Source organism: Myxine glutinosa, chromosome 12, assembly GCF_964187855.1.
Source record: "Myxine glutinosa chromosome 12, kmMyxGlut1.1, whole genome shotgun sequence".
Lineage (NCBI taxonomy): Eukaryota > Metazoa > Chordata > Myxini > Myxiniformes > Myxinidae > Myxine > Myxine glutinosa.
Genome location: NC_136272.1, coordinates 106,663,911 through 106,684,259, shown reverse-complemented (window position 1 = coordinate 106,684,259; position 20,349 = coordinate 106,663,911). Strand labels below are relative to the sequence as shown.

Sequence of the window (20,349 nt, the reverse complement as noted above, 5' to 3'; positions counted from 1 at the left end):
TGCTGTGCTCGAAAAGCGTAGAATCGGGACATTTTCAACATTCCTCAAAGCCGGCTATCTTGTCACATGCAAGTTGGGCAGTTTCCAGGATCAAATCCTACTTTCAGAGATTAACAACAAGATTCCCAGAGTGTGAAAAAATAATATTGAAAATAAATTTCTCTGATCTATCAAACCCAAGAGATCAGATAAAATTAGGTGAGTGGAACTCAAAGGCAGGTCACCACTGGGAAGGTAGCAGCACCAAGTCACAGATTTATTGGGCGGATAGCACCACAAAATCAGTAGCACCACTAAGCCATTAATTCAGTCAGTAGAAGCCATTTTCATTGATCACATTTATTTACCAACATAGACATTTCCGTTTGAAGTTCAGTGCATTAGCTTGAGTGCAGACAAAGGATTAAAATATTTCGTTTTTTTTTTTTTTTTTTTTTACATGTCATGCAACACAGACAACACTCATCACAAGCACAAATATTGATTTCATACGAGTTAATTATATATATGTATATATGCGTGAATATTTAGTGCGACAAATAACTGTCGATTTGTATAACACTAGACCAGTGGGTGCTTTGGGTATGCAGGCTTTCTATACAGAGGACAAACTCTTAGTGTACTCAGTGCAGCAGTTTATTTCCCTTAACAGTGTGAGCAAAATAGTTACATTAACTCTATGGCCTGGCCTGCAAGTACCGTTTAGCCAAACTATTCGACAAGGTACAGGCCTAAGCATGGCAGCGACACACGTAAAAGCTTAACTAACCCACCTCGGTGAAAGTTACACTCGTCGAAATGCAGGTAAATGCTATTCAACTCGAGTACATCCAGATTCAAGTTATTGTCAAGCATCATACCCCTGCCATACAGCACCATGCTGAATGATTCTCGTTGTTTTTAACAATGAGCAATTGAGCATCGTGAGTTCCGACGCCATCATTTGCATCATTATCATAACCTGTTGAAGTGAGCGGATCATTCCTGCACAATGATCTCGATGGAGTAAAGGTGGATTGGATATGCGAATGGAGTTGGTGTTCGAGTTGGAAGTGAAAGCTCCGATTGGGCCTCGCCTCACGTGTCCACCTTACCGTAGGTGCCTTCGGGCGGGCGATACAGCTTGGGAAATGTTACGAGCTGCAGGGAGTTGAAGGCAAACTTCCGACAGCCCACATTCTTCATGGTGTTCTCACGGCGGCAACCCTCGCTGAGCCGAGATGTACGACAGGCAGGGGTCGGGGCGGCATGCACATGTGTGGGTACATGAGGGAAAAGGTGGATAAGGTGATTTATGGATACGTCACACAAAATGCACATTCATGGAAACGCATGCAATGCCGTCCGTGGTGACAGGAGGGGAAAGTTGCGGAAAGGGAAGGCATCGGACAACGAACAATAGACATGGACATTCAGATAATAAGTTTCTGAAAACTCTTCACGCACCATAAGCCAACGAGACACGGCAAAGATGACATAACCAAACAAATTTAATTTTTCTCAGACTCACGCTACAACGAGGATAGTTACATTTGGTGTTCTTTATTACAAAACAGCAGAAGCAGAAAGTGCCAGAAACCAGTGTTGCTAGATACTGCAGTACAAGAACACATACAAACTTCCCATGTCACTCAAAAAGACAGCAGCAAAAGCAACCAGAGTTTCAGAAAAGTTTCTAGAAGTCCAGCAGTATAGAATGCTGAAACATATTGCTTACAAAACACATTCAAGGGTTACGTCAGCAAAACCCATGTTGACACCAACGAGTTCCCAAAAGAAAGCGCCAATCGTGGTCGCAGCGTTTGCTCTCCACTTGCTGTTGGAAATTGCCAAAGCCAAAAGAAAAGGAGATGCCAAACTTTTGACTTGTGGGACTATGAGGTCGGTCATCTCCGAAGCAAAAGTCCTTCCGCATCATGCAAAAATCAAAATCTGTCGCTGAATAGTCATGCATCAGCAGGCCTTCATTAGGAAGTTCTCGATTATACCACCAGATAGTTTCTTACATATAATACCTTAAATGCCGAAGCATAAGAATGCATATATTCTACTTAGCTGTGCAAGCGACTCCTCTTCATTTAAGCACGACATATTAACACTTGTTCGAGTCAAGCATCATATCATATCCGCCATCGCGGTCAAGTACTGAGCAACATTCGTGGTCCGATAAATTAAGGCGGCAAGTGTCATGGCGTTTTACCCACACATAGGCCGAGAAAAATATATTTCCGGTCTCTGGTCAGCGCGTCAACAATTTTTTTTTTTTTTTTCCAACGGTACCGACAACAGCGCGCGCCTCTTGTTGCCGGGCCGGCGCGCTATCTCGGGAAATATGGGTCTGTGATGGTCGCCATTGGTATCGACGTTCGCGCACGGTTCTGCCCTACAGAACTACGTTTAGTTTGTCCAAATCCACCCAGCCGTTCCAAAGATATGAGTAATTTTGTGTGCCGTGCCGTCATGAATCCAATCGGCTGGATATTGTCATTTATTGAAACGAAGACGTTCTTTGTCGGGTTCGTGTGAAGCAACCAGAAGGCCTAGAGAGCTGCGGGTGGTCTCGTTAGTTAGGCCTGGATTCTATCTCATTTGTCATGAAGTTGTAAGTGTCTGTGATAATCTGGTGGACTGGGAGAAGAGATCGTGGGAGACCATCGGCCTGTTAGACCAATTGCGCATGCGCATTGTTGACGCGATCGACGCATTGGAATGTTTGACGGTACGGCGAGACGATCTCGAGAACGAAATGGCAGTCTATAATATGCTTGAAGAACTTAATGATTTTCAGAATAAATACATTTTAAAATAACTTAAGCTTGTGTTCATTATTTACAAAAAAAGCCAGCCTGTGTTAGCTGCCTGTCTTTAATTTCTCTCTGGACGTCGCCACGGCAGATGAGGAGGACGGCAAGGCATGAGGACACAAAAAACACCTCTATATGTGCAATCCATGCTTTTCAAAAAAAAAAAAAAAAACCGCATCGCCGCATCAATTCTGGAACTTTGGTCTGACCAGAGACCAGCAACATTTTTTTCGGCCTGTGTAACCCTGGCCTCTTTCAAGCGTAAGCGTGCTCCTCCAGCATAAAGCCTCCTGTAATAAACTGTCAACGTGAACATTCACATACCCGGAATACAGCAGAAATGCTTGGAAATGTAGAATACAATCAAACACATTATATATATATAATATATATATATATATATACACAGATGAAAGGTGCTGATGAGGTAATACAAGTTAAACATTGCAAAATAATATAAAAATACTGTATAAATATGCAGTTTAACTTTTATCTGAGAAAATAAAGTGCTCAAATCCCATCATTTATTCAGTTCCACATTTAGCTCGTAAAATATTCTTCCCCCGAAACGCGAGTGTTCATGACGAATAATTATAACTGGTGCTCCGTGAAATTGGTCTGACACGATGACGCAGAGGTAGCACAACTGCCTTCGCTTCTCAAGCAGACTATAAACGGCTTGACTGTGTGGTGCATTAAGCTGGCCGTTCTGTCTGCTGCCGTTGGTTAGCGGCCCTTAAACATCTCAGAGTCTTGTGTGAAGAGTGGGCGACTTATCACCGGCATCCTGCACGGATTGTAATTTACTTCCCGAACGTGCAGGGGCACCCGCACCTGCGGCACGGCCATGCATCGTAGATGATGCAGCCAGTTGGACAGATTTGTAATTGAATCGTGGTCCAATACGCGTACGCTAACGACGAGCACATCGTGGAAAGTTCAAATATTTTGCAAACAAGAAATTTTCAGCACGGACTTAACACGTGTCAGGATAGCACACACCATCCTTACATCCTGTTCTGGGGTAGAATCCCTGACACAAGTGAACTTGAATGCAAACGAACGATTATCTTTTTAACAAACATATCTTTTCTGAAAACGCATAAGAACATAATCGCTGTGGGAAAGATGGAAATGGCCTGTAAAAATGTTCAAGTGACAGTTTGCTGGTTATGCTAAGGCATGCATGGTGTTTGAAACAATGGGCTGTGAAGAATCTGGGAAGAGCAATAATGTATGGGAATGCTGGTAAGCAAAGAAGACTTGCAGACAGGAAGGAAAGAGAACAATGGGGCAAAACATGGAGGGTTGACAGGAAATCAGGTAAGACATCATTATGGAAAGACAGTTGGTTTACGAGATGTGGAGATGGAGGAGAGTGAGGGTGGAGGTGAAAGTTCATCGAAGGTGCAAACTTGGTCAAACACAGCATAGATTGAAAGGAAGAGCAACTCTGCCTACAGAAGTGTACAAAACCTTGAGATTATCGAAACTCTTGCAGTCAATGGGGATTAGTCTCCTAGAATCAGAAGGCGCGTCTAAAAGCTTCCACCAAAGTTCCCGGCTCTTTTTGCCAACCCCCTTTTTCCAATCGTATGCCAACTGCATCAACGACAGCGGAAACGTGTGGCCAGGAAGGCGAGACTCAAGCAGAGCCAGGCAAAGAGCATGCGAGGGCTGAGCGCGAGCATGGGCAGCGAACACAGCAGGGCAGACCCTGACCAGTTGTTCTCCCTTGGAGACGAATCGCTCTCGTTCTTCCATGTTACTAGCTCTCGAGTGCCAACGCTGCAACAGGGTACAAAACCCGGCCGACCGCCCACCCACCCACCCCCCACAATCCCAGGCCCAAAGCCACGGTAGAGGGGGGAGTGGGAGGACAGAGCAGTGTTTTGCAGAAGCAAGTTGTAGGTTTGGAAGGTTAGGGAGGGTGAGGGGTTTGGGACACGATTTCCCAGAGCAAAGGAAACCGATGATTGGTTATGGACATGCGTCATGTGGTTTTGGGTTAGATTCATGTGAAACGCCACAATGCATGATGATTTGGAACCAATTCGGATAAGGTTTTTGAAATGTATGGCCTGGCATACATTTCAAAATCTTACAGCGAATTGCTTGCGTTGAAATTTTCTTTTAAAAGAAACATTTTAAAATAATATTATTAAAAAGGTAAAACGGAAAGTTACAATTATTGAAAAAAAAATTGTCTAACGATTTGTGTGAGGAATGGAAAGAGAAGAATGCAACGAAGTTTGTACAATCAAATAAACACTTTCATAAAATCGACCACAAACATGGACAAAAAGGTTAACAAATAATAATAATAATAATAATAATAACAAGGTGAAATGTTTGCGCAACGAGGTGAAAGATGATGCATGCTTTAGCACCACAGAGGGGGTGGTGAGGCTAAGGAAGCGTTTCTCACCTGCGCATGCAGTCCAACGCTTGAGCGAACACCTGGGCCGCCATCCCGTGTTCCTGTTGCAACACGAGGCACTGTTCTAGTGTCACCGACATGGCTGTGCGGTCCTTGGCGCTCTTGCAGCTTGTAAAGCGAACGCCGTTGAGCCGGCGGCACATCTGGTTGTGCATACAAAACGATACACAAAGTTAAAAACCATCAGGCAGAGATGCCCGGAATGGCATGTGCTGCTGCACTCAAATTAAAAGTACCTAAAGTGCAATATATTAATAATAGTAATAATAATGAGATTTTTTTTAATCTACAGACTCATGGGACCGTTTGTACATAGAGTACGTAGAGAACAAATACATTTATAAGAAATAGCAATGTACTGAGACATAACAAGGATATTATGAGAGGATAATGTGTTGGGCTAGCGGCTAGGGTGCCAGCGTAGGATCCAAGGATCCTGGGTTCGAATCCCTGGTCGATTGCTGAATTAACGCCAGAGGGGTTGACTCAGCCTGTCATCCTTCCGAGGTCGGCTAATTGAGTACCAGTTCACTGTTAATTCCCTGTGTCGTAAAAAGGCGACAAACAGGGTTGGCGGCAGGAAGGGCATCCGGCCGTAAAACATTGCTTCAAAAAGGGGACCAAAAAACAACAACAACCACGGTCCCCGAAAAAGGCCAACCCCCGCTTTGCGGGGAAAAATGGCCTCTAAACGGTGGGTTTTTTTTAATGTACTTGTACATGAATGAAAGGATCATGGACAAATCGCCACAGTACAGATGGGATTAGAACCTGAGGTCACAGCATCACAAGACAAGTGTTTCGATGGGAATGACATTAAAGCTCATAAGATGTTAATAAAACAGTTTACATATTATGTCGGCAACAATTTGCGGAATGTTTGACACCCACACACACTCCCCCACAATACCACCCTTTCCCTCCCCCCCCCCCCCCCCCCCCCACCAAGAGAATGAAAAATGATGTTCACCTCAGCAGCTTGCCACAGTATGTCCACGTTTTTGGACCGGTGTGTGCTCACGTTCTGACCCAGGAAACGCAGCAGCTCTGGCAGGTATGTTTGACTCCGGGACAATGGGAGGCCTAGGGGGTGGACAACAAAGGAAGGTTTGAGAATCTCTCTTCTTTCATTAAGACTTAAATATTTCAACACGAATCATATAAAATTGTTACGATCCACTCCATTATATATAGGTTGAGGCATCCAAGGTACATACACTCATCTGGAAGGACTTCGTTGAACTGGTCATAGTAGGCCTTCAATCGACTCCAATTTTCTAGATTTAACACTTCCTGCAAAGTTGTGTCTCCAAACCTGTGGTGAGACACATTGGATGTTTGTAGTCGACTTTAGGAAGTATAGTTTAATGATGGACCATGTCCTCAACAAATAAAAAAAAAAGAGCCAAATGTGGTGGAGACCTCTGGAGATCATACTTCTCTGCAAGTGTTTGGTGCTCATTAATCCCGACGTTGAAGAAGACCGGCTGAACCCGCAGAAGCATCCCGCTCTGGATCTCTCGTGGAAGAGAGTCAAACATGACTGGCGGAAGAGGGACTCGAATGTTGAAGCCGGTCCTGGTGTGGTGGTTAAAATACAAATATATATATTGTTATGAATTTTTGGGTAGTGATATATACATTCAGGTAGATCTGCACAGGTAGGTGCTCCGATGATCGTGGGTAGAAAGAACCACTTCGATGTACATAAGTCAGGGATCTGTTTAGCCCGAATGTCGGATTAAGTGTATATTCGTCCCCGTAACGAAGAATGGGGCATGTTAGCTAGTGTAGGGATTACGTTAATTCCCCTGTGAGTGAGACCTTGTGATTTATCCATTGTACCATATGGCACTGCACATAGACACTAATCAGGCCCATTAGTACACTAATTAACGCATTAATAACAATAAAACCACCAATAGGCCAGACAGCAACACCAGGGCTAACAACAACGCCTGGTTGAACACACATCGCTCAAGCAGGCCGAAGAACGCCCCAGAGACTCGTGATTGGCCAGGGCAGACCAAGAAGCGACTCGCTATTTGGCGGGAGTTGACCAATGGGAAGAACGGAGTAAGGAAGGACTTGTGATTGGCCAGGGGCGGGGCAAGAAGCTTCCTGCGGATTGGTGGAAGGAAGGCTGAGAGGGAAGCAGAGGACGGATTGGCAGGGCCCGCCGATGACGTCAAAGGGTGGCCTGCAGGCATTGGAGGAGAGCGAAACACGGGAGTGGTGGCCTGTGGGCATTGGTAGAGAGAGACAGATGATGTCACGAGGGGTCGATAAAAGTACGAGGAGACCGACATTTTCTCTCTCTCCTCTCTCTCTGCCCTCTTACGCTGGACCCTATCTTGCTTTGGACCCTCTCGCTCTTGTGCCGGTTGGACGTTCTGGAACTCGGTGCAAGCGGTTGTGTGTCGGCATCGTCTCCTTGTTCCCTTGTTCGTTTGGACGTAAGGATGAAGAGCGCGGACAAAGGGCTGGGTTCTCCGTGCGAGCGACGAGCGTACAAGCGCGGCTTGACGCTGGAGCGTGACGAGTCAGGGGCGAGCGAGTCGCCCGGTGAGGCCTGCTTCGCACCAACGAGCGCGTTTCCCGCGCAGCGACGCCAGGGCCTCAGACGATAGTTGGACGATCCCTGATGAGACCCCGAGCTGGTTGAGCTAAGTTACACACTACACACATGGTTATTTTCAGTTATATTCTCCTGTGTCTGTGTTATACGTCTGGCGAGGGAGCGCTCCATTTAGGTTTTAGTTTTATAGTCGGTTTTTTCTTGTTATCGGCATCTGTGGCAATAAAGCCTTTCATTATTTTTGTACACTTCAGCTTCTTTTTCTTCTTTCTTCCTCCCGCGTGTAGTTATAAAATCCGCTATTGAATTGAACGCCTCCATTAACGCTCACTTTGGCTATTCGTGATTTCCCGGTCTTCACCGAGGGGAATGACAGGACAATATATATATTAAAGTAGAGGATGTGAAGAGAAAGTACTGCTGGTAGCGCAAACCATGACAATAAAATAGAGAACTAGAACGACACTCAGTCGAGCACATACTTCTGCCAGAATGAACAGTTTACCTTTTATATCCCACTGATCGGCCGGATCTATATCCGGACCTGAACCAAAATCTAATCGCTGATCTCGTCACCAAAACAACTCATCTACCTAGTTTTCTCGTAACTAGTCCACAGCTTTTTGAGATATCCTGATATAAATTGTTTTTGGCCCTATCTCTCAATGGCGAACAATCACCGAAAAAATTTGCGGATCCAGACCCGGATCGTCACCAAAATCTAAACAATTCGTCCTTGTCACACTCCCAACCCGTCCACCAAATTTCGTCCAAATCTATGCACAACGTTTTGAGATGTCCTGCTCACAGACAGACAGACAATCAGAAAGGGGTGAAAACATAACCTCCGTCCACCTTCAGTGGCAGAGGTAAAAAGACATTGGAAAACGTGGGGAAATTGTGCCAATAATAGAATGAAAGTTGTGATTTGTTTATTAATGCTTCTCTATAATACCTCTAGAATGCCTCCGATCTTGCTCATCAAAAGCACTGTGCAAGTCCACAAGGTGCTCGTAGGCCGAGAATGCCGAAGCACTTGGAATGAAAGACCAAATCGTGAAACGTAAAAAAGAAAACTGCAGTTAGATTTCCCTATAAATTTTACTCCTGCTCTATTGCATCCACTCAAATGGTCATTTTTGCCTTATCTGACCTTTGCTGAAATTAATGGCTTAGCAACTAAAATAAATAAAAGGATTTATCCCGGTGGTGAGTGAGAGCAATGGAATTTAGTGACACCTTTCCTCAATGAACAGGCTGCCTTTGTGATCATATGACATACACTTGTCTGAAAGCACCAGCTCAAAATGCTCCCCATTCTAACCCGTGTACTCTAATGGCACGGGAGGCCACAATGGAAGACCAGGTGTTGTAGGCTGAAGGATGGCACAATGTCTCATAGATTATTGTAGCAAGCTCGTCCGAGTCGTTTGGTTCTCGATTTGTCTCCCTGTGAAATTGAGTGCATGGGTCGCTGCATCCTGGATAAATATGCCATCCTTCAGACAGGATCCAAAACTTATGGTCAAAAATTAGGTTGAGGATGGTCAAAAATCGCACAGCATCTCTCAAAAGTAGGCCACGGTGCTAGAACACCGACCAATTTCCCGGCCTAGAGATTACATGTACAGTCACGTGAAAACTTAAGTACACCCCATGTAAAGTTTTGACTTTTTCAACATATTTCAACATACAGCTATTTTATCTTCATTTCAACAATATTGACAGATAAAGGTGATATAATATAACAAATATCATGAAACATTTACATTTTGTAGTCCATTGTATAATTTAAATAAACATAAATGCAAATTTCGCATGTGGAAAAAGTAAGTGCACCTTTGGCTCGAATAGGTGGTATTGCCCCCTTTGGCAGAAACAACCTCAAGTAGGCGTTTCTTATAACTGTCTCTGACATCGACTGGGAGAAATTTTTGCCCACTCCTCCATGCAGAATTATTTCAGCTGTGCAATGTTTGAGGGTTTTCTTGCATGCACAGCTCGTTTCAAATCCCCCCACAACATCTCGATGGGATTTAGATCCGGGCTTTGACTTGGCCATTCCAGAACCCTCCATTTCTTTCTTTTCAGCCATTCCTTGGTGGATTTACTGGTATGTTTAGGGTCATTGTCATGTTGCAAGGTCCACCTTCGGTTGAGCTTCAACCCTCCGACAGATGGCCTCACATTATCCTCAAGCACCCTCTGGTACAATGAAGAATTCATAGTGGATTCTATGGTGGTGAGCTGCCCAGGCCCTGATGCAGCAAAGCTTCCCCAAACCATAATATTTCCACCACCATGCTTTACAGTTGGTATCAGGTTCTTGTGGGCAAATGCTGTCTATGGTTTTCGCCAAACATGTCTTCTGGTACTGTGGCCAAATAGCTCTACCTTTGACTCATCTGTCCCGAGCACATTGTTCCAGAAGTGCTGGTCTTTGCCGAGGTGTTCATTGGCAAACTTTAGTCTTGCCCTGATGTTCTTTCTGGACAGCAAATGTTTCCTCCTGGCACACCTCCCATGTAGATCAAATTTGTGCAGCCTCTTTCTAATGGTAGACTCGTGCACTTTGATATCAACAGTGGCAAGAGCTACCTGTAGGTCCCGTGATGACATTCTGGGGTTCTTAGAGACTTCTTTCAGCATCTTGCGGCCTGCTCTCGGGCTGAACTTGCTGGGGCAGCCTAGCCTGAACAAGTTGGCAGTTGTTTGGAATCTTCTCCACTTGTAGATGATCTTCCGGACAGTCGAATGATTGATTTCAAATTGTTTGGAGATCTTTGTAAATCCCTTCCCAGACTCGTAGGCATCTATAACCTTCTTTCTGAAGGTCTCAGAGAGCTCTTTTGATCTAGGCATGGTGACGCCGCACACTTCAACAACAAAGAGCAAACCAAACTAAATGTCTGAGGTTTAAATATGACAGGTTCCTCCAAGATCCTCTGTAACAATGTTCTAATCATTTGCACCTGAGCTGGTGCACCTGATTCAAATTTTAGGTATTTGAAGTAGTGATAAATGTAGGGGTGTACTTACTTTTTCCACATGCGAAATTTGCATTTATGTTTATTTAAATTATACAATGGACTACAAAATGTAAATGTTTCATGATATTTGTTATATTATATCACATTTATCTATCAATATTGTTGAAATGAAGATCAAAAAGCTGTATGTTGAAATATGTTGAAAAACTCAAAACTTTACATCGGGTGTACTTACTTTTTCACATGACTGTATATGCAAATTAGTTATAAAAGGGACATGGATGTAAAGCGACGTGAGATTAGTGGTAATAAGGTTGGCACATAAAGAAAAGTAAACCGACAGATCAAGTTATTGTGTTTGCACATGGCCTCCATCTGTGTTTGCTTGTATTGCCGCAACTCTCACCTATTTCCATCGATAATAGGCATTAGTGCCTCAGCGGTGGGATTTGGGGCCGCAGAAATGACCTTAAATGTGACATTGCGAAGGTCTGTCACTCCGACGCTCATATCTTCCAACATACCGACCTCTTCACCTGATGCAAGAACAAATGGCGGTTATTATGGGCAGATGTTATATTTAAACACGAAATACAAAAGGCAGAGCCATGAAAAGGGGTGAGCCCCACCTCACCATAAGTGCTGAGAAGGCCCTCAAATTGGGCGAGTAGGCCGATTGTATGAAGCTGCCGCAGGAAACCACTATCATTGAGACAACTCCGCAATTTCACCACAAAACCACACACCAGCGCCGAGAGCTAGGAGGAGAGCGGTGAGATAAAAAATAAAGCACTTTCATTGCTGCCTTGGGTTTTCAAACCCGTCAGGACATCACTTAAACAATGTCATAACCATCAAAAGTGTTAAAAGGGGATTGGATGCAGACATTCAGTAAAGCAAACCACAGCAGAGACAACTGGAGAGTTCACAGAACACGTTACCCCAAGCAATGTCCAAGTTGATACTTCAATTTAAATAAAATAAAGATTGTAAAAGTCATACTGCCATGGTCAAAAATATTGGCACCCGAGCACTTTTTTCAAATAATGCACCATTTCTTCCAGAAAATTGTTGAAATTAACAAATATTTTGGTATCCACATATGTATTTTTTTTTGGTTTGTAGTGGAACAAAACAAAAAATGCTGAAAAAATTACTAAATCTTAGCTTATTCCACACAGAAATCCTAAAATGGCCTGAACAATATGATTGGCACCTTTCAGAAGTTGTTAGAAATAATTAGATTCCAAGCAGGTGACTCTCCTTTACTTTGGAATTGAACTCACTGTGGTGAGTTGCAGATGCCTGCAATATAAAAATCACTCATTCAACCAGTTTGAATGGAGAAAAGGAGTCATTCTGCTGTTTTGTGTTACTGTTTGTACCGCAGTGAGCATGGAGAAAATAAAGAAAACCAGAGAATTGTCTGAGGAGTTCAGACACAAGATTGTAGCCAAGCATGGACATTGTCAAGGCTACATGTCCATTGTCCATCTCCAGACACCTTGATGTTCCTGTGTCCACCATACGCATCGTTATCAGGAATTTAAGGCCCATGGCACTGTAGCCAAACTCCCTGGACGTGGCCGCAAGAGAAAACTTGATCAAAGATTGCAGCGAAGGATTGTTTGAATGGTGGAGAAAGCACCTCAATCAACTGCCAAACAGATTCAAGCTGACCTTCAGATACAAGGTACGACAGTTTCAACTCGCACCATCCGTCGCCAACTCAATGAAAGGGGGTTCTATGGTAGGAGACCCAAGAGGACACCACTGCTGAGAGAGAGACGTAAGAAAGACCGATTGGAGTTTGCCAAAACACACCTGAACAAGCCAAATCCTACGGTGGACAGATGAGACCAAATTAGAGCTTTTTGGTAAAGCACATCATCTCTATGTTTACAGAACACAAAATGAAGCCTTCAAATAAAAGAATACCTTCCCCTACAGTCAAACAAGGAGGAGGTACAGTGATGTTTTGGGGTTGCTGTGCTGCTTCTCACACTGGGTGCCTTGAATGTGTGCATGGCATCATGAACTCAGGAGATTACCAAGGCATTTTGGAGTGCAATGTTCAACCCAGTGTCAGAAAGCTGGGTCTCCGTCGAAGGTCATGGGTCTTGCAGCAGGACAATAACCCCAAACACACTTCAAAAAGCACCCAGGAATGGTTCAAGACAAAACGCTGGACTGTTCTGAAGTGGCCAGCAATGAGTCCAAATCTAAATCCCATTGAACACCTGTGGGGAGATCTGTAAACCACAGTTGGCGGAAGGCACCCTTCAAATCTGGGAGAACTCGAGCAGTTTGCACAAGAAGAGTGGGAAAAACTGCCAGTAGAGAGGTGTAGGAAGCTCATTCATGGCTATAGGAAGCGCTTGACTGCAGTTATTTTGTCCAAAGTCTGTGATACCAAATATGATGTCTCTGGTGTCAATAATTTTGTCAATGCCATTTCTTTTTATTTTTTGATTTAAAATGATATATTAAGTTTTGAATCAAAAACAAAGGTTCTGTAATATTAACAATGAAATAAGGAATTGTGGAGACCAAATACTTTTGTCAATTTCAACATCTTTTTAGAGAAAATTGTGAGTTATTTGAAAAAAGTGCAAGGGTGCCAATATTTTTGGCTGTATAAATAAGTTGATTCTGGAATTTATCGCCATTGATACTGTGGCTATTATACCACCCTATCTAACGCGTAACAATAGTTATTCGAGCCTGTTACTTGTGTCCTTCATTACATCCTTAAAAACAAGTTTAACAAGTGTTAAGTTTCCTGTTTGGAATGATTTTCCATTTTGTTGGACTACCCGGCAGGCAGAGGAAAAAACATCTCACTGTTCTCTCTGCGCATGTGCAATCTGGATGAATCGAGAGACAAAGTACTGTGAAACGTCTTTTTGTTGGTCTTTTCTTTTTAACATGTCTTTCAATCCTGACAAATCTCACACTCTATGTCTCTCCGAAAAGACCGACTGGACTTTACTTTCCAATCCTATCTACTTTCTCAACAATCCTCTCCAAGAAGTTCTGTCACTCAAGCTTTTGGGTCTCACTATCTGCCATGATCTTTCTTGGGAAAACCACATTTCCAAGCTGGCTTCCAAAGCCAGTCGCAGACTGGGCATCCTCCATCGTGCAAAGTCCTTCCTTGGCACACCTGAGCTCCTCACCACAAATGAGGCTTTCATTCGCAGTTCAATGGAATATTGCTCTCCCCTCTGGGCTGGTGCTCCTGCCTCACACCTTGCTCGGCTTCACGCTATTGAAACCAAAGCTTTCAGAATCATTGGAATCTCCCGCGATGAAGCTAACTCCGAGGGCCTTTCACTCACTCACCACAGGCAGGTTTGTTGGTCTTTCTGTCTTCGACAGACTCCTCTCCGGCCTTGCTCCCCCAGCTCTGTGCTCTGTCCCCCAAATATTCCTACAGGTCACACAAGATCTGCCAGCAACCCTCTTCTGGTGAAACTGCCAAAATCAAGACTCTCTGCTCACCTTCACTCCTTCATTCCTCTTTTCTCCCACCTCTGGAACAAATTCCCTCACTCTCTTCAATCGCACACCTCCCTCCAGGTCTTTAAACAGCTGTTCCCACCATCTCTTATCTTATCCCATCCAAAACCTTGATCTTTTATACCCACGTTAATTCACCCTAGATCCACTTGTTTGAAACACCGACTTCTTTCCTGGAAGTCCTAGCTGTGTCCATGTGTTTTATACCCCTCCCACCCCCTCCCCCCCTTTCCATGCCTCCTCCCCCCAAGCCCTCTCCCTCCCCCACAGGTCTCCCGATGTCCCTGCTCTCAAATGTTGTACTTGTGTGCTTCCCTCTCTATCCTCATCTTGTCTCCCGCTCCCTTTATCATGTGTTGTATGTGTCCGTTTTTTTTTTTTGTAATTAATGTTAGCTCTTACCTGAGCCTCGATCTTGTATACAAAAAAAAAAAAAAAAAAAAAACCCGCATGTTTGTTCTCTGATTCGTGTTCAAGACACAACATTACATTTAAATAAGTTTTTCGTTGATCATAAACATACTTGTACAGACAGATGGAAGGACGGACGTGAATAAATAAATTAATCCTACTTTTTGCTTCACGTGCGCGGGTAACTAGAATGAAACTTGGTCGAGGACATACCTCCACCATACTGAACAGTTTACGTTTGGTCTCCCAGTAATAGGCCGGATCTGCATCTGAACCTGAACTAAAATCTAATGGGCTTGTTCTTGTCACCTGCCCAACTCATCCACTAAGTTTTGTCATAACCTAAGTTTTGTCATAAAAACCTTTTGGAATATCATGCTATATATCGTTTTTGGCCCCATCTCTCAATTATGAAGAATGGCCTTATAAAAAAAAAAATTTATTGTATCCGGATTTGGATCTTCACCAAAATCGAATCAATGTGTCCTTGTCACAAACGCAACATGTCCACAAAGTTTCTTCCAAAACCGTCCACAACCATTTGAGACATCCTGCTCACAGACAAACAGACAGACAAGGATGAAAACATAACCTCCATCCACCTTCGGTGGCAGCGGTAATGTTTTCAATGGGTTTGTGCTCAATATGATCCCCGGGTAATATGCGAGTGCAGACACACAATGTAAAAATCCCACAAATGCAAGTGGTTGAGACCTTTTTCAACACCCCAAGTGCAAATACATAACGATCATGAATTTCCTTTTGTGCAAATTTTAATTATTTCAATTAATTAATTCATTTATTAATTAATTTTTTTAATTTAGAAATATTAATTAATTTAGAAATATTAATTTCAATAACGCCTCCGATGGTGCTAATTTTAGGGCTTTAAACAACACATCGAACAACCAAACGTGTCTCAAGCTGGGATATGGGAGGCTGGTTCCTTTGATAAGCACTATCCTCCCCACGCCTGCCACAACCTCCCACTCCGATCAAAACCCAACCCTCTTTTGCCAGCTTCATTTTCTCTGCAAGTGTTGCTCTTGTACCCCTCTAATAACTCTATTAACTGCCTCTAATAACTGCTTTTCTGCAATGCAAACGATCATACAGTGTCACATACCGCCTGCGAAAAAACAATGTCCCTGCGGTGCTGAAGTGCCAGGCCCTGCGTGACACACAACGATCCATCGCGCATGAGAAGGAAAGCGAGGGCATGGCGTGCACGTTCACCAAGCACGCACACGCAATCGGTCAGGGTGCTCAGTAAGGGGTAAAGTGCCTCACTCCATTCCCCACCTGTCACACATGCCAAAACAAACCAAACACACACACACACACACACACACACACACACACACACACACACACACACACACACACACACACACACACACACACACACACACACACACACACACACACACACACACACACACACACACACACACACACACACACACAAAGGGTCAGAAAAGTGCATAGATAGAAAATAGAAAATGTACCAATTAAATGAGCTGAACCTTGATCACATTTTACAGCAGAAATTGCTACCAATGACAAATCTGTGAGCGCTCTGAGTTTTGTAATAAGAGGTCATGGGAGAGAAAGAGTTTGGAAGAATAGGAAGAAAAGGTTAAAGGGGGAATGAATGAATTAATGAATGAATGAATGAATGATCGTTTTAAGGCCATTTTCCCCGCTAGAGCAGGGGTTAGCCTTGCAGGCCCCATGACAATCATGGTTCCCTGTTTGAGGCAATGTTTTTATGGCCGGATGCCCTTCCTGACGCCAACCCTTGGTCACGCTCTTACGATGCGCAGGGATACGGTGTACCTATTCTAAACCGGGGTACACACCGGGATCATTCATCCCAGCAAGCTGGTACTCAATTTGCCGACCTCAGAAGGATGACAGGTTGAGTCAACCCCCCTGGTGTTAATTCAGCGATCGACCGGGATTCGAACCCAGGATCCTTGGATCCCAAGCTGGTACCCTAACCGCTAAGCCAACACCAGGCTTAAAGGGGGGAGGAGACAAAAAAAGAAGAGTGGGAGAGAAAAGTAGAAGGGAAGAGAGAAGAAGTGGGGTATGACAACAATTGTGAAGGGGGGTGGTGTAATGCATGGGAGGGGATGGGGAGATTTATTTTTGAATTTTAAAAAGGTCCTGCTAGAAAAGAGAAGCAAAGATAAGAAAGGAGCAACGAGGAGAGGAAAATAAAAGACGAAAGATGCACAGTGTTAAAGAATTAAATAGCCGATATGTGTTTCAATTCAGTGAGAAGGGATATTACAATGTGGTGATGGGCAAAAGGGACTTACAAATCAAAAGGGACTTGCATTTCAAAGCAGATTCATTTTGCTATAATTAGTCTCGCCCCAAAGGGGATGCGAGATTATTGCAATGCCCATGTATGTGTGCGTGTGTGCGTGTGTGCGTGCATGTGTGTGTGTGTGTGTGTGTGTGTATGTGTGTGCGTGTGTGTGTGTGCGTGTGTGTCTGTGTGTGCGTCTGTGTACCTGTATGTGTGTGTGCCTGTATGTGTGCATGTGCCTGTATGTCTGGGCATGTCTGGGCATGTCTGGGTGTGTCTGTCTGTGTGTGAGTGTCTGTGTGTGAGTGTCTGTGTGTGAGTGTCTGTGTGTGAGTGTCTGTGTGTGAGTGTCTGTGTGCGAGTGTCTGTGTGTGAGTGTCTGTGTGTGAGTGTCTGTGTGTGAGTGCCTGTGTGTGAGTGCCTGTGTGTGAGTGCCTGTGTGTGAGTGCCTGTGTGTGAGTGCCTGTGTGTGAGTGTGTGTGTGCGTCTGTGTCCGCATTAAAAATGGTTTTCTCTAAAACTGCTTGTCCGTTAGATGCAAAGCTTTAAACTCTGATGTCATAGGTCACATGGTATGGCAACAATATCAGATTCAAGTGGGGAAAAATGGGCATCATTTTTTCCTAAACCGCTCAAAGAAAAAAATTGAAACTTGGCATATGTCATCGACTCCCCATGGGGTATATAGGGTGATAACGATGAGGACATCAGTGAAGTGGTATTCCAGCCATAATTGGTTGAATTGAAATCTTTATTCGAAAAATCTGAAACTTCATATATCAGATTGATGACCTGATGTGAGGGAAGAATTAAATTTATGATGTTCATAACCCATGCCAAGAAACTGTGACATAATAGGGTGAATGGATGATATGGTTATACAGGCCATAATCGCAGAGGGCTATAATCGAAGCGTGCTCAGTTCACGATGGTATTTTTGTTCAGAATAACCACGCGACGCGAGACTATGTGCTCTACGAGTGCCATTCTAGTTTGATTTGATGTACCATACTCTTCACAGAGCGCCGGTGCTGCCAGAGCAGTTTATTGTCAATGGTTATACTGGGTGGTTTGCCATTGCCTTCCCAGCGTTATTTGTCTGTGCTCTGTCGTTTTAAACACTGAGTGTGATGCAAGGAAGCAGCACATACCAATTTTAATAAAGTCTTTGGTATGACTAGGCCGAGGTTTGAACCAGACTCCCAGACTCAGAGTGGACGCTCTGACCATTACGCCATCGAGTCTAGTTTTTGCTCTATAGATGATAATAATTAAATGTAGAAAAAACATTTCAAATCATAAAATGATGTGCAAGATTGCGTTCCAACCTCTTTGGGAAGCATGGCTATTGGGACTGTGTGTGGTGCTGCTGCTCCCACCGTTCTTGCTGCATTTTTGTTCTCCCTGCAGCAACCTATCCACCGTCTTCACAATGCAGTCAAGGCTTTTGTCGACATTGAGCCAAACGGTGCACTATAAACCAACAATGAACAGAAGGAGCAAAACAAAGAGGTACAGAAGGAGAAAGACTAAATAAAACAGGAAAATTAAAGAGATTCAGATCCTATCTGCTTGCTGACATCATGACAAACCAACCTTACAATAACAAATGCATTCTTACAATGGCAATAAATGGAGGAGATCAAAAAAATTCCCATATCGTTGTTAAGTAGACTGGAAGAGCCAAGTCAGAAGGGACAAAGATTTATATATTATGCTGATTGTGACAAGGAATGTGGGGTGAGACACAAACCAAACAGGGTTAGGTAGCGCAAAAGGCCACAGAAGGACACGTGCATTGGCCAGGAAGAAGCAGGGCACATTGGGTTTGACAGCAACAAAGAAGCAATTCCAGAGATACAACAACAACAACAACAGGCATTTTAAGGCCATTTTCACTGCTAGAGCGGGGGTTAGCCTTGCGGTCCCCATGACAATCTTCTCCATTTTGCCCTATTTTCTGCATCTCTCCTTGTTAACCCCCTTGCCCGCATTTCTTCTTCCACCATCTTTAGCCAAGTCTTTCTCGGTCTTCCCCGCCCTCTACGTCCTTCTACATTCATTTCCATCACTCTTCTCAACCAGTCACTTTCATCCTTCCTCAACACATGACGAAACCATCTCAAACCGTTTCTCTTCACAGCATCCATCACAGGCTCCATTCCCAATCATCACAGGCTCTATTCCCAATCTATTCCCATCATCCAGAGATGTTGGAAAAATATCAACCAAAGGGTGTAGTGGACTGCATATCGAATGTGTTGGTACTCAGCCTCACCCAGTCATCTCCATGGCAGAGTCCAGAGGGCGATTCTTCGTTTTGTCCTCCCGACCAGCGTGCAGTCATCAGAGCCTGGTCATTTCGCAAGGTCACGCGGCCAAGGTCACACGAATCAGGGGAATGCCGCGACGCAATATACTCGGGTCTTGCTGATGCCAGCACATCCACAGCGCTGCCCAGGAGCTTGCACTCACAAACTGTCACGAGCTGGCGTGTCTGCACCATTGGCATACAACAACAACAACAACAACAACAACATGCATTTCAAGGCCATTTTCCCTGCTAGAGTGGGGGTTAGCCTTGTGGGCCCCATGACAATCTTCTCCATTTTGCCCTATTTTCTGCATCTCTCCTTGTTAACCCCCTTGCACACATTTCTTCTTCCACAATCTTTAGCCAAGTCTTTCTCGGTCTTCCCCGTCTTCTACTTTCTTCTACATTCATTTCCATCACTCTTCTCAACCAGTCACTTTCATCCTTCCTCAACACATGACCAAACCATCTCAACCTGTTTCTCTTCACAGCATCCATCACAGACTATATTCCCATCATCTTTCGCAATTCATCATTTGTCTTCCTCTCTCTCAACGATACTCCACACATCTACCGAACCATTCGCATTCCCACCCTTTCCAGCCTTCCTTGCTGCTCTACGTTCATTACCCATGTCTCGCTCCCATAAATCATAATACTTCTCACACATGCAGCACACACCTTTCCCTTCAGCTTCAACGACACTCCCCTCATCAGCACGCCACTCAGTTCCCGAAACTTCTTCCATGCACATCTCACTCCAGCAACCGTTGCCGAGTCTGATCCACCTTCTCCATTCAGCATGTCTCCAAGATAACAAAATGTTTTCACACCTTCCAGCTTCATGCCGCCTCCAAGATCCAACTCAACATTTCCTCCATCTGCAGCTCCCTCTGTGCACACCTTACACTTGAATGTAGCTGCCACACTGGTTAATGACCCTCTCAGACCACTACATTTTTGATGAACC

At 44.1% G+C, this 20,349-nt stretch overlaps 1 protein-coding gene across 7 annotated transcripts in view; it reads right to left on the bottom strand.

Moving 5' to 3' along the window:
- Positions 1 to 231: 231 nt before the first annotated feature.
- Positions 232 to 20,349, bottom strand: part of INPP4A (inositol polyphosphate-4-phosphatase type I A) — a 93,185-nt gene continuing 73,067 nt past the window's right edge. For 5 of the 7 annotated variants that reach the window (XM_068132329.2, XM_068132328.2, XM_078766186.1 and 2 more), the window contains 10 exons: positions 19,344 to 19,562; positions 18,394 to 18,538; positions 15,872 to 16,047; positions 11,447 to 11,570; positions 11,219 to 11,348; positions 6,682 to 6,822; positions 6,462 to 6,559; positions 6,215 to 6,327; positions 5,233 to 5,387; positions 232 to 1,210 (listed from right to left, as the gene is read on the bottom strand). In XM_068132329.2, coding sequence (XP_067988430.1) covers positions 1,078 to 1,210; positions 5,233 to 5,387; positions 6,215 to 6,327; positions 6,462 to 6,559; positions 6,682 to 6,822; positions 11,219 to 11,348; positions 11,447 to 11,570; positions 15,872 to 16,047; positions 18,394 to 18,538; positions 19,344 to 19,562 — 1,434 coding nt within the window. In that variant the 3' untranslated portion in view covers positions 232 to 1,077. Of the gene's footprint in view, positions 1,211 to 4,276; positions 4,593 to 5,232; positions 5,388 to 6,214; positions 6,328 to 6,461; positions 6,560 to 6,681; positions 6,823 to 11,218; positions 11,349 to 11,446; positions 11,571 to 15,871; positions 16,048 to 18,393; positions 18,539 to 19,343; positions 19,563 to 20,349 lie in introns of those variants that run through there. The other 2 variants (XM_068132330.2, XM_068132335.2) reach the window with 2 other exon arrangements.